The 14,086-nt window shown below is 41.1% G+C and overlaps 2 protein-coding genes across 5 annotated transcripts in view; one reads left to right on the top strand and one right to left on the bottom strand.

The window, feature by feature from the left end:
- Positions 1-1,286: 1,286 nt before the first annotated feature.
- Positions 1,287-13,292, top strand: LOC107687487 (mitochondrial sodium/hydrogen exchanger 9B2). The gene is made up of 13 exons (XM_016484847.1): positions 1,287-1,341; positions 1,816-1,878; positions 2,300-2,389; positions 3,117-3,287; positions 3,476-3,618; positions 7,039-7,166; positions 7,295-7,470; positions 7,565-7,671; positions 9,878-10,049; positions 10,144-10,227; positions 10,418-10,554; positions 10,647-10,827; positions 13,038-13,292. Exons 2-13 carry the CDS (start codon positions 1,827-1,829, stop codon positions 13,088-13,090), a joined length of 1,494 nt encoding a protein of 497 aa, XP_016340333.1. The 5' UTR covers positions 1,287-1,341; positions 1,816-1,826; the 3' UTR covers positions 13,091-13,292.
- LOC107687486 (cyclin-dependent kinase-like 2) overlaps positions 3,079-14,086 on the bottom strand; it is a 23,729-nt gene continuing 12,721 nt past the window's right edge. For 2 of the 4 annotated variants that reach the window (XM_016484844.1, XM_016484846.1), the window contains one exon: positions 3,079-3,111. The gene's annotated coding sequence lies outside the window, so the exon portion shown is untranslated. Of the gene's footprint in view, positions 3,112-13,316 lie in introns of those variants that run through there. The other 2 variants (XM_016484843.1, XM_016484845.1) reach the window with 2 other exon arrangements.

Below are 14,086 nucleotides of genomic sequence, written 5' to 3'. Positions count from 1 at the left end.
TTAACTCATGCTTCTCAGTACCTGCAAAATACAGAAGACCAGGTGGATGTGAAAAACCTACAGTAATAACTTTTTATAATCACAGTAAAAGTAAAAAGCCACATTTATATTTTTAAAGGGATAGTTCACCTAAAAATGAAACCTCTCACATTTACTCACCCTCTATGACTTTCTTTTTTATTGATTAAAACTAGGTATTTTGAAACTTTCACTGCAAACTGTCAGAAAAAATGTTTTACATTTAGAGGCACAACAGCTTGTTACTGGGACAGTATCCTTAAAGGGACAACTTTGTACCACTAAAAGGTGCATATTAGTACCTCAGAATAGTACCATGTCTGTGTGTGTGTGTGTGTGTGTGTGTGTGTGTGTGTGAATCAGTCGCTGCTTCTCTCAGAGCTTTCAGCAGGTGAGACTGACATTCATTTTCTTTTTGTTTTATTTGTGTTGTCCATCTGAACAGTAAATTGCTGTTATTGTTGATGTGTTCGTTTTTACCATATTTTGAGGACAGATTTGCCTCCAGAAGCCTGACAAAACCACCCAACAACTCATTTTGTGTGTGTTAGGGTAAGGTTAAGTGCATTGCTATGACATGAAGTGTTAAAGGTCACTATATTGTTATTTAAAGTTATGATGTTTAGTTACTGTCAGTGTATCAGTTTAAGAGCCTAAAGTTAACCGTACCATTAACCTTTAATCTGGTTCTCTCAAAGTTTTGAACAAACATTCTTACAGTAGCATTAATAAAGGAATGTTCAAAGTTATTTGGTCTTTAATAATGTTTTCAAACGTTAGCACAAAAATATTATCTATACGTCATTCATTTTTCTGAAGCCTTGTAACTGACATTCATCGGATGGTTTTTGAACGGTTCTAGTTTCAGAATGTTCAGAGTCCGTTCAGAGATGATGTTTTCATAACTTGTGTTTTGAAACATTAGCAAAACATTCTTAGAACATGTTTTTGTTAGCTGGGCTCTGAACAGTCCACAGCAGGTGTTTAGTTCATGTTAACAGTACTAGTTAGTACAGTTTTCCAGTGAAGGGAATGAAGTCACCAGTGAGTTTGTGATCCTGAGAAACAGCTGCAGATTTACCAGATGAATGAATGAATGAATGAATGATTCTGTTGGGGTTAAGAATCAGGTTAGGGTTTGTAAACTTTAGATCAGGCTTCCTCAGATCTGGTCCTGCAGAGTTCAGCTCAAACCCTGATCAAACTCACCTGTCTGTAATAGTCTAGTCCTTCTGGAGAGCTTGATTAGCTTGTTTAGGTGTGTTTGATCAGAGTTTGAGCTGAAATCTGCAGGACAGCGTTTGAGGAACCCCACTTTAGAGAGTTGAGTTACCTAATAATTAATAACTGAACCCTTTTTTGTTCCTATAGCTATACATGCTTTAAACACTTAGGAAATCAGCCATCGTCTTACGCTCTGGCATTTCTTGTTTGATTTTTTTTATTTTTTTTTATTGTATTGTGATAAGTTCATATGTACTGTGCAGTTGTCTTTGTGTTATGTTTTTTATTTTATTTTTTGCTGTTTTTATGTTTTTTTTCTATTTTTACTTGATAAACTACATTCATGAAAACATTTTTTTTTTCTTTTTTTTCTTTTTTTTTTTTCCTTTTTCCTTTTTTTTCATTATCTTCTGAAACAAAGCGTTAAGAGAGAGATTCAAAATCTTGTTTATCAACAAGATAGATAACATTGAGAATTATGATGTTATGAAGTATAACTGAAGGAATCAACATGCTTTAATGATTAAACTGTGTGTGTGTGTGTGTGTGTGTGTGTGTGTGTGTGTGTCAAAGTTCACTTACAGATGTCGGAAGAAATGGGTGAGGAAAGACTTACAGCAGAACAAACAGAAACCTGTGAGTAACCAACACAAGACACACACACACACACTAAACAGATACACTGGAAACACTTTAAAATAAGGTTTGATTTGTTCACATTGGTTAAGCATGTTAGTTGTTGTGATCTACCAACAAACAGTACTTCTACAGCATTTTTCATTATCTTAGATAATGTACATTTCAACAGATCCACCAGCTTTGCCCCGCTTGCTGCACGAGAAACGAATATGCTCTCTGAGGAAAGGTAGTGTGTGCAGGAGCTTTATGCGCTCGGTTTACCTGCCATTGATCACACGCTCCTGTCTGTCAAGCTAGACTGGATGCAATTAGATGCTTCTGCAGAGCTCAGGCACGGATGCTCTTCTCATCGGTGGATCTCTCCACTCAATGTTTCAGAGAACCGGGGTTACAAACAGTAACCTATTGTTTCTCTCAGGTCAGAAAACAGCGTCCAAACCATCAGATTACTGTGGTAAACTGCTCCGCTACAAACCACATGGCTTTTCTGCCTCCGTCATTACTAAAGGTGTGTCGCTGTTATTTTTTCTCTTAAAAAACTTTACGTATTTGTATAGCTCTTTTCACAGTACAAGTGTTTCAAAGCAGCTTTACAGAATTTCATGATGTTAATGTTTATACTGTCTTGATATCTTTATGACTTATAGTCGCATTTATCAGATTAGAGCTGGACGATAATATACATTTTGCAACAATATAATCAAGAATTTGAGATAAATAGCATATAGTTTATGTTGCATGACATGAGTATACTTTATGCATGCGAGTAAAGTTGGACATACTTATTGTAGTTGTATAATTTGTTTATAAAAATTTGGTGCCTAGTTACTAGCCCTTAGTGATGTGCATTACAGGCATAGTTAAATGATGCGTGTAAATGGAAGGGTTAAAATTATGATTATATCATTAACTAAGCAGCTTAACTGAGGGGTTTATTTCAAATAATCATAGAATAATAGTGTGCTGTGGCAAGGAATGAAGTACACTTGATGTTGGATAATGGAGAGAAAAAAGCTTTGCGAGAAACCAGGCGACATCAGAGAGTCAGTTCTCCTCTAACTCTACATTCCATATAATGACAGTGATTCAGTAGATATTTTATAAGACGACGATCAGTCTGTTCAAACGTTCTCTACAGAATCAGGAGTGAACTATGAAACCTCTCTGGAGATGAAGGTGGTTTTGAGTGTGTGTGTGTGTGTGTGTGTGTGTGTGTGTGTGTGTGTGTGTTTCAGCTCTGTTGGGGCTGCTGGTGTTCGGGGTGGTCTGGGCTGTGACGGGACCCGCGTGTCTGCCGGGTCAGAACCTCTTTGGCCTGGTGATTCTGTTCCTGTCGGCCGTGTGTGGAGGAAAACTCATCAGCGTCGTCAGATTACCCAGAACCCCTCCAGTACCAGCTCTACTGGGTAAACAACCCTGAATGTGTGCGAAAGTAGCGGTAGTTATTTAAGACTACTAACCCTTTCTCTGACAATACATACAGTATATCAGAGATTTGTATGAATGCGTTTTATGATTTTTTTTTGTATGAATGCACGCTCATGCATCCAGTATCTGTGAACTTGATGTCATATATTGTGTGTGTGTGTTTCAGGGATGCTGCTGGCCGGTGTGGTGTTGCGTAACGTGCCGTACGTCACAGACGCTGTGTATATTGATCAGAACTGGTCTGCGGCTCTGAGGAACGTGTCTCTTGCCGTGATTCTCACCAGAGCCGGTCTGGGACTCAACGCTGCTGTATGTGTGTGTGTGTGTGTGTGTGTGTGTGTGTTTCAGGCTCTATAGTGGTTGAAGTATACAGGTCTGTCTATGCTTGTGAGGTCCAGTATGTTTTCACTATTCAAAATGTCCTTACTAATATAGTGAAAACCCCTTCAAAGAGGCAACGGAGGCAACTGAACTAAACCGAAAAACCGCGATACACCACCCACGTTACATATCCATATTGAACGCCCGCCCAAATAGTAAATCAGAGTGACAACTTCAGCTAAATATGTATGAACAAGATGGGGCTGCGGATGGCCACCTTGGTGTGGAGCTCCACAGTTTTTTTAATGTTTTTGCTAGTTTGTCCTGTTTTTAGCTATATATTCCCACAATCAGTTTCACCAGGGACGAATTGCTGAACATTCGGCAGTACACACAACCCAATATTTCACCGGTTTTTGACTATTCTGATGTTTTGCTGGACATTGTATTTGGCGGAGCAGCGGTGTTGCTCCGAATTCTGTGACCATAGTAGGCGCTGTATTGAGCTAATCTGACCTACTCCTAAACCTACCCTCACTACAGTGCCTACTAAGGTCACAGAATTCGGTGTAACGACGGAAACCTTGCTGAATGAAGGCATTCCGGACAGAGGGTTACATCTGCCAGGCTTCCAGCTGTTCAGAGCGGACCGCGACGCAGAATCAACAGGAAAATCACGTGGCGGTGGGACATGCTTTTACATCAATGAAAGGTGTCAACAGATGTAACAGCGTTAAAGAAGATGTGCTGTCCCGATCTAGAAGTGCTCTTCATCAACTGAGCCATTCCACTCGCCGCAGGAGTTTTCCTCGTTCATTCCCGTGAGTGTTTACATTCCTCCGCAAGCACACGTGAGCACGGCGCTACAACAGCTGGCTGATCAGATCACAGACACCGAGCAACAACACCCAGACTCTCTGATAACCATTCTCAGAGACTTTAATGAAGCAAATCTTTCCTGTGATCTGCCAAAATACAGACAGCACATCACATGTCCCACCAGAGACAGTAATATACTGGACCAATGTTACACCACAATAACGAATGCATATCGCACCGTCCCACGGGCAGCTTTGGGACTCTCTGATCACTGTTTGGTTCATCTTATACCGACCTACAGGCAGAAACTGAAATCAGCTAAACCTGTATTAAGGACTGTTAAAAGATGGACTAATGAAGCAGAGCGGGATCTACAAGCCTGCTTCGACTGCGATGATTGGAGTGTTTTTGAAGCCGCTGCCACCGATCTGGATGAGCTCACAGAGACTGTAACATCATACATTAGTTTCTGTGAAGATATGTGCATTCCTACCAGGACTCATTTAACCTACAACAATGACAAACCATGGTTCACTGCTAAACTCAGACAGCTCTGTCAGGCCAATGAGGATGCCTACAGGAATGGGGACAGAATCTTGTATACAACAAACTGAGCAGCTAAGAGGAACTACTCTGAAAAGGTGAGAAACCAGTTTTCAGCCAATGACCATGCATCAGTGTGGAAAGGACTGAAAGACGTCACCAGCTACAAGACACTGTCCCCCAGCACTGTGGAGAATCAACAACTGGCCGGAGATTTGAATTAGTTTTATTGCAGGTTTGAAAAACTCTGTCTCACACCCCACACCTATTCTGACCTTCTCTCCGTGGATCTGTAGACCAACTTCAGTGTTTTCAAACAGTGATGACGCTTTTTGTGGGCGGAGCCTATCTGGTGGCAGAACATGCCCGTTTTAAAGTAGCAGTCTACGGAAGCCATGGCATAAAAGAAAAAAAAAGCTAATTTTGAGTTTATATTTCAAAATTCTGACTTTTTTCTCGCAGTTCCAAGATTATATCTCACAATTCTGATAAGAAAAACCAACTCATCATTATAATCCCACACTTCTGGCTTTTTTCCCTCAGAATGAACAAACTCGCAATTGTTGAGTTAAACTGAGTTATAAAGTCCGAACTAGGAGATATAAACTTGCATTTGTGAGAAAAAAAGTCAGAATTGTGAGATAAAATAGGTAAATGTTATAGGTTTAAATAGTAGGCTATTTCATGTAAATGTAGGGCTAATACAATATGTCCACTATGAACAGCATATGTGAATATTATGAAGACCTATTGTTTAAATCAAATTTAAGCTTTAAAAGTAGGGTAATCATAGCAGGTTTCATCCATAGTCTGTCCGTTTAAACGTCTGCGTTTAGCTTCAAATGACGTCTTTGACGTCAGTATTCTATAAAAATTATTTCCATTCCTATTCTGACATCTAAAGGCACAACAATACCTTTTTATTCTTATTCCATGGATTTTACCCGTTTTCCTCCACTCGTTCCCAGTGTTTTTCTGCCACCACAATGTGCGCGCAGCTGTGACGTCTACTCCAAATTGGTCTATTCACACCTCCAGCAACCCTGCTCTCATCATTGAATCTGTCCTCTGCACTTCTATAACTGTCTGCTTCAGCTCAGCCACCAAACCAGACCTCAGAAGACTACACAGAGGATAGTCCGGACTGCTGAGCGAATCACTGGCACAACCCTCCCCACTCTCAAAGAACTGTACTCATCCAGAGTGAGTAAAAGAGCTGGTAAACTCACTCTGGACCCCTCACATCCAGCACATCTCCTCTCTGAACTACAGAGCACTGAGCACCAGAACGGCCCGGCATAAGAAGAGTTTGTGAATCTGTTTGTGCTGTGGAAGCTTCTGTCACCAAATCAAATTCCTCATATGTGTAAACACATCTGGCAGTAAAGCTCATTCTGACTCAGATTGTAAATGCACAGCACAGGCTTCGCTGTCTCGTGTCTGCGTCTGTGCATCGTTCGAGCGTCGACTACAGGAATAAAGCAATCAAGCGCCGCAGAAGAAGAGTTTGTTTACCTCCGTGAAGCAGCAGTAGTGTAAGACCAAAAACTCACGTTTATAAGCATTTAGTGGAATTCCCTCTTAAATTTAGCTATTGTGTCATGTTGCTATATAAATAAAGATATTGTTACGTTTTTGGATCTAGATTCATTTATGATTTGAGCTTCGTCCTCACCGCTGTCATGACAAGCTTCAGACTATTTACAATAATTTCCAACGGATTTGACACTGTGTAAATATAATGAACTGAAATCAGTGCGTTCTTAAACTTAAAAGACTTAACGATGCGCGTGCATGACGGAGCTAATACTAAAACCTTGAATTTTATGTCTTTTAAGAACATTTAATGTAATGAGATTATAATAATGAGTCTCTACATTTACAGAAAAATAAATGACAGTAACGTGTTGCTGAATGTGTTCCTGCACAACTTCCCTCTGACCAGCTGACACTCATTTTGTGATTTTATCCTTATTTTATCCTTTATCCGTGTGTGTGTGTGTCTGTTTGGGTGTGTGTGTGTGTGTGTGTGTGTGTGTGTTCCAGGCCCTGCGGCGTCTGAAGGCGGTGTGTGTGAGGGTTGCTGTCGGCCCGTGTCTTACCGAGGCGTGCACGGTGGCTGTAGTGGCTCATTTTCTGCTGGAATTGCCCTGGATATGGAGCTTCATGCTCGGGTAACAAATCGTTTGGTGTTTGTCTTCTGTCAGTTTTCATGGTTAAAAGGTTTGAATTCATTAGAATTGACAAATTCACGTTCACACTGAAGAAGTGAAAGGGCCTGACTGGTGAATGCTGTGTGTAGTTTCGTTCTGGCCGCCGTCTCTCCGGCTGTGGTGGTTCCGTCCATGTTGCTCCTGCAGTCGGAAGGATTCGGTGTTCAGAAAGGAGTTCCCACACTCCTGATGGCTGCTGGGAGCTTCGACGACATCCTCGCCATCACGGGATTCACCACGAGCCTGGGCATCGCCTTCGGAACCGGTATCACACACACACACACACACAGTAATTTCAATACCTGCTTCATGTGATTCCAATTTTTATATGTGATTCAAACAATGTTTGTTCTCCAAAGGATCCACATGGATGAATGTGGTTAAAGGAGTTCTGGAGGTGCTGGCAGGAGTTCTGGCAGGAGGAGTCATGGGACTTCTGCTCCATTTCTTACCCAGCGAGGATCAGGTGACACACACACACACACACACACATTTGTAAATGTATAATGACTTTATCAATATGGCATCATCATATGTTTGGAATCAACAATTTGCACATGGAGCCGCATTGAGATCCCAGTATCTCTGGAACTGAACCATACAGGGCCTTAAAAATTACGATACCAAAAGAAAAGTTTGTTAAGAAACAGAATCCTTTTAGATATTAATAAGTATTAAAGATACTAAGATATTTTCAATACTTATTGAGTTTCAGCCATGCAAACTTTGGGGTAAAGTTTTTTCCCCATTTTTGAACTGTCACCACTGATGTATGTATTAGTGTGTGTGAGTGTGTATTAGTGTGTAACGACTAATACATACTCTCTCTCCTCCTTCTCTCCACTCTCGGAGACGGACATTTCGGAGACGGACGTTTCTAAACTTATCCTTTCCAATCATCCTACTACTTGTCCACTTGATCCTATCCCCACTCACCTCCTTCAGGCCATTTCTGCTTCAGTCATACCTTCGCTTACTCACATTATCAACACCTCTCTTCACACTGGAACTTTCCAACAGCATTCAAGCAGGCTCGGGTAACCCCACTGCTTAAAAAACCCTCTCTAAATCCAGCACTTTTAGAAAACTACAGACAGATATCCCTTCTTCCATTCATTGCAAAGACACTTGAGCGAGTTGTGTTCAACCAATTCTGTATGTTTCTTGCACAGAACAACCTCCTGGACAACAACCAATCTGGCTTCAAAAGCGGCCACTCAACTGAGACTGCCCTGCTCTCGGTTACTGAAGCCCTGAGACTGGCAAGAGCAGCTTCCAAATCCTCAGTACTCATCTTGCTGGATCTGTCTGTTGCTTTTGACACAGTTAACCACCAGATCCTCCTGTCCACCCTCATGAAGATGGGCATCTCAGGAACCACACTCCAGTGGATCAAGTCTTACCTTTCAGGTAGGTCCTTCAGGATGTCTTGGAAGGGTGAGGTTTCTAAGTCACAACTTCTTGCTACTGGGGTTCCTCAGGGCTCAGTGCTTGGACCACTTCTCTTCTCCATCTACATGTCGTCACTAGGTTCTGTAATTCAGAAGCATGGCTTTTCCTATCATTGCTATGCTGATGACACTCAACTCCAGTTCTCATTCCAACCAGATGATCCGACAGTAGCTGTTTACATTGCAGCCTGTCTGAGAGATATTTCTAGCTGGATGAAAGAACATCACCTTCAGCTCAACCTTGATAAGACAGAACTGCTTGTGGTTCCAGCAAACCCAGCACTTCATCACAACCTCTCTATACAGCTGGGTTCATCAACCATAACTCCTTCCAGGACAGCCAGAAACTTCGGAGTTGTAACTGATTATCAGTTAAGCTTCACAGACCATACTGCTACAACGACCCGGTCCTGCAGCTTTGTCTTATACAACATTAGGAAGATTAGACCCTTCCTGTCAGAGCAGACCACACAACTGCTTGTCCAAGCTCTTGTTCTCTCCAGACTGGACTATTGTAATGCTCTCTTGGCAGGCCTTCCCACATGCACTATCAAGCCTCTGCAACTGATCTCAATTCGAGCAGCTGAGTCTTTAGCCATTTTCAAAAAACATCTAAAGACACATCTTTTTCGCCAGCACCTGACCAACTAATACTAGCACTTACCTATTCTATTCTGTTCTGTTTTATTCCATTCTGTTATTAAAAAAAAAAAAAAAGCACCCTAGCTACGTGTACTGTGCTAGACTAACTCAGACTTGGCATGGCACTTGTATACTGTTGTTGTTCTCTCGTTGGTCTGATTGCTTCTATTGTTCTCATTTGTAAGTTGCTTTGGATAAAAGCATCTGCTAAATGATTAAATGTAAATGTAATGTAAATGTAAAATGCAACACAGATTGCTGAAGTCAACAGATTTTACTAACAGAGCTGCCAATCTCTGTGTGAAAATAACATCATGATGCTGCCATCTTTCTGAAGTCATTTTTAACCCTCTGTAATCTGGCTCCAAATCTCTGAATATCTACAAAATAGTGCATTACTCTGTAAATATACATGCATGACATTTAATAGTTTGGCTTTCATCACTATACATGTTTATCTGTCTTTAGAAAAAATATTAATAAAATCAGAAATTGGAGCTTGAGACGCTTTTAAAATTTGGCTGATTTGAGATGAAATGAGATGTGCTTATTAATCTAGTAAAGTGAATGTGTGTGCAGTCAGATGTGGTGCTGCGGCGCTGCGGTCTGCTGCTGGGTCTGTCTGTGTTCAGTGTTTTCGGGAGTCTGGCCACGGGTCTGGGCGGCGCCGGCGGTCTCTGCACACTCGTCCTGGCCTTCATCGCTGGACTCAGCTGGGCAGAACAAAAGGTGAAAGAGATTAGTTTAGACTGTGTTCTGCACTCACTGTCACTTCATTAGGAACATTCAGATCTCTCATCTGGTTGCTAGAGTTCTACCTTCACTCATCATTCATGTGGTCAGAGCTCCTAAATATGACACTTCCGACTTCCTGTTTGGTCTGATTGGAGCAGAAATCAACATCTCGTCTCTCAGTGCTTATACTGTCGGTCAGTCACAGAATCTCACACAAACCCTTCTGTTTTTACGTTCTAACTCAAGCATTGTTTCACATACCTGTCAAGCCTTTTTTGTTTGTGTCTAAAGAAAGTAGCTTTATTGACTTGGAAAAACCCTAGATTACAAACAGACTTGTTTTGTTTTGTGTGCGTGTGTGTGTGTGTGTGTGTGTGTGTGTAGGTTTGGGTGTCTCCACTCTGTGTGTGGGTTTGCTGGTCCGTGTTTTGGTGACATTCTGCATGGTTCTGTTTGCTGGTTTTAATATGAAGGAGAAGATCTTTATATCACTGGCCTGGATGCCCAAAGCCACAGTACAAGTGAGTCCTGATGAAATCGTTCTTGAAGTCCATCAGTTTAGCAGGAAATGACATCACTGTTGTGTTATCCTACATACTGTATGTGTGTTTAGGCGGCTATCGGCTCCACGGCGTTGGACATGGCCCGCAGTGCTGGAGACGAGCAGCTACAGATTTATGGGTTGGATGTTCTGACTGTGGCAGTTCTTGCGATTCTCATCACGGCTCCGATCGGAGCGCTTGCCATCGGACTCACCGGACCCAAACTACTGCAGCAGGACACACACACACTGGGTGAGCAACACACACACACACACACTCAGAAGCACACTCACACACACACACTCAGAAGCACACTCACACACACACACTCAGAAACACACACATACACACACACACACACTCAGAAACACTCACACACACACTCAGAAACACACTCACACACACACACACACACACACACAGACACACACACTCACTCAGAAACACACACTCACACACACACACTCAGAAACACTCACACACACACTCAGAAACACTCACACACACACTCAGAAACACTCACACACACACTCAGAAACACTCACACACACACTCAGAAACACTCACACACACACTCAGAAACACTCACACACACACTCAGAAACACTCACACACACACTCAGAAACACTCACACACACACTCAGAAACACTCACACACACACTCAGAAACACTCACACACACACTCAGAAACACTCACACACACACTCAGAAACACTCACACACACACTCAGAAACACTCACACACACACTCAGAAACACTCACACACACACTCAGAAACACTCACACACACACTCAGAAACACTCACACACACACTCCCACACACACACACACACACTCAGAAACACATACACACAGTCACACACACTCACTCAGAAACACACACTCACACACACACACTCAGAAACACACACACATACACACAGTCACACACACACAAACACTCACACACACGCACTCAGAAACACACACACACCAAATATGAGCACATACCACACGTCTGTTGTTTCATGATTAAAGTATGAATCCTTTAAGTCTGCTTTAACACATCCTGAAAGGAGGCAGAGAAATGTCACTAATTGGTCTGATGGTGCAGTTAAGTGCCTGTGTATTGTCAAATATGGCAAATTCAAGGGTCATAAAACAAGATTAATATAGTACAAACTGCCCAAAATTTGGATTTCATTAGTGCAGTAGCCCTAGTATGACGCCCTTATGTCTGCTTTAATACACTATCAAACAGATCCGAGAAAAGTGATAGTGAATTTGACTAATGGTGCAATAATTGCCTGTGTATTGTCAAATATGCTAAGTTCAAGGGTCCATTAAATAAGACTGGAAACGTAAAAACTACCCAATATTTGGATTTGATTAGAACAGTAGTCCTAGTATCAAATGCTTTTGTCTGTTTTAATACATCTTCAAAGAGTTCAGAGAAAAGTGATAGTGAATTTGACTAATGGTGCGATAATCGCCTGTGTATTGTCAAATATGCCAAGTTCAAGGGTCCATAAAATAAGATTGGTAAAGTAAAAACTGCTCATCATTTGGATTTAATTAGAACAATAGCCCTAATATGAAGAACCAATGTCCAATTTAATGCATCCCCAAAGCAGTTGGAGAAAATTTGCTGTGAATATGCTAAGTTCAAGGGTCCATGAAATAAGATTGGTAAAGTAAAAACTCACCCAAATTTGGATTTTCTTAGAGCAGTAGTACTAATATGAAGAGAATTGGGCAGATGGTGCAATAATCGCCTGTGTATTGTTAAATATGCCAAATTTAAGGGTTGATAAAATAAGATTGCTAATGTAAAAACTAGCCAACATTTGTATTTAATTAGACCGATAGCCCTAGTATGTAGCTCTTCTGTTTGCTTTAATACAACATCAAATATTTCTGCGAAAAGTGATAGCAAATTGGGCTGACAGTGCAATAATCACCCATGTATTGTGAAACATGCCAAGTTTAAGGGTCCATAAAATAAAAGTGGTAAGGTAAAAACTGGCCAAAATGTGGATTTTGTTAGAGCAGTAGCCCTAGTATGAAGTTCTTATATGCACTTTAACACACCATCAAAGACTTCAGAGAAAAGTGAGAGCGAATTGGGCTGACAGTGCAATAATCACCCATGTATTGTCAAATATGCCAAGTTTAAGGGTCCATAAAATAAGACTGGTACAGTAAAAGCTGCCCAAAAGTTGTATTTTGTTAGAGCAATAGCCCTAGTATGAAGCACTTATGTCAAATTTAATGCACTCTCAAAGCAGGTGGAGAACATTTGCTGTGAAATGGGCTGATGGTGCAATAAGCGCCTTAGTGTATTGTCAAATATGCCATGTTCAAAAGTAAAGTAGTAACTGCCTAAAATTGGGATGTTCCTGAAGGTAGTTTCTTATCAGACTGTGTGTTTGTGTGTTTATAGCAGTAATGATCACTTGATTTGATTGTCTGTTTGTAGATGATGGCGAGCGTGAGAGCACTCATGTCGACGGTCTGGAGTCCAAACTCTGAATCTCAACATGCTTTCATGAGTTGGTGTCGTTCACACTAAACCTTGATCCGTGCTTGTCTGAGCTTTATTAATACTGTTCTGCCTGTATGTGACAGCAACCTTCTGTACAGTAAAACACTGTCTCTGTACTCATGTGTTTGAGTGTTTAAAGCAGAAATGTGCAGTTGATCAGGAACACAATCCACTGATCAGTAAAATATGAAAACATAAGTCATTAAGCTCATGTGGTATTGATGGCTTTAATAACGCATTGGAGTTTTCATGAATCACACGAGTTTCTAGCAGCTCCCTGCTGATACGAGTCATTTCAACCACAGTAAAGATAGACATCATGATACAGTAATTCTGTCTGGAACTTGTCTTGTCGCTATACTGAGACGTTACTAATCGAAATGAAAGCTGTGTCCTATATTTCTTAAATGACTGCTGATTAAATTTCCGCTTATCTGTGACCAGTGAGAAACGTTAAACTCACATCAGCCTTTGGCAAGGGCTTATATTCACTTAAGAGCGACTGTATTTTCATTTATGCTTTTGAGAGCTGCTTAAAACAAATAAAAGTGACTTGACATCAGCACCAACACAAACACACGCCTTTAGTTCCTTTGTTGAGGAACAGTTCGATTCAGAACAGAAACCCATAAACTCGATGACGAGCAGCAGATGAAGTTTGGATCTGCTGAAAGTTTATTGAAGTCAAAGTTCTCCAGATCGCCAGCTGTTTTTGACTGAGTCATGCTTGATCTTCACGTTTCAGAATGAGTCCAAAATAAAGCCAGCAGAACAAAAGAACAAGTCTGAAGCCCTCTGATCATAATATGATCAAATCAATCAAGCGTTTGAAAACAATGAATAAAAACAGAACAATAGCATATCACTGTTAAACACTGTTCATGTGCTCAGACGCTCACACACACAGATCAGCGCTAACATTAGAGTGTGAGTGCGAGTGTGTGAGTGAGTGTGTGAGTGAGTGTGAGTGTGTGTGTGTGTGA

This window comes from Sinocyclocheilus anshuiensis, unplaced genomic scaffold (assembly GCF_001515605.1).
Source record: "Sinocyclocheilus anshuiensis isolate Anshui unplaced genomic scaffold, SAMN03320099.WGS_v1.1 scaffold1689, whole genome shotgun sequence".
Classification (NCBI taxonomy): Eukaryota; Metazoa; Chordata; class Actinopteri; order Cypriniformes; family Cyprinidae; genus Sinocyclocheilus; species Sinocyclocheilus anshuiensis.
Note: the sequence above shows the minus strand (reverse complement) of the source record. Positions and strands in the feature narration are given on the sequence as shown.

Bases quoted from the DNA above. Each gene is read 5' to 3' on its own strand.
- LOC107687487 (XM_016484847.1), top strand. From the start codon at position 1,827: ATGTCGGAAGAAATGGGTGAGGAAAGACTTACAGCAGAACAAACAGAA. The intron at 3,619-7,038 runs GTATGTGTGTGT...TGTGTGTTCCAG, and splicing joins GTCTGGGACTCAACGCTGCT to GCCCTGCGGCGTCTGAAGGC. The intron at 10,555-10,646 runs GTGAGTCCTGAT...ATGTGTGTTTAG, and splicing joins TGCCCAAAGCCACAGTACAA to GCGGCTATCGGCTCCACGGC.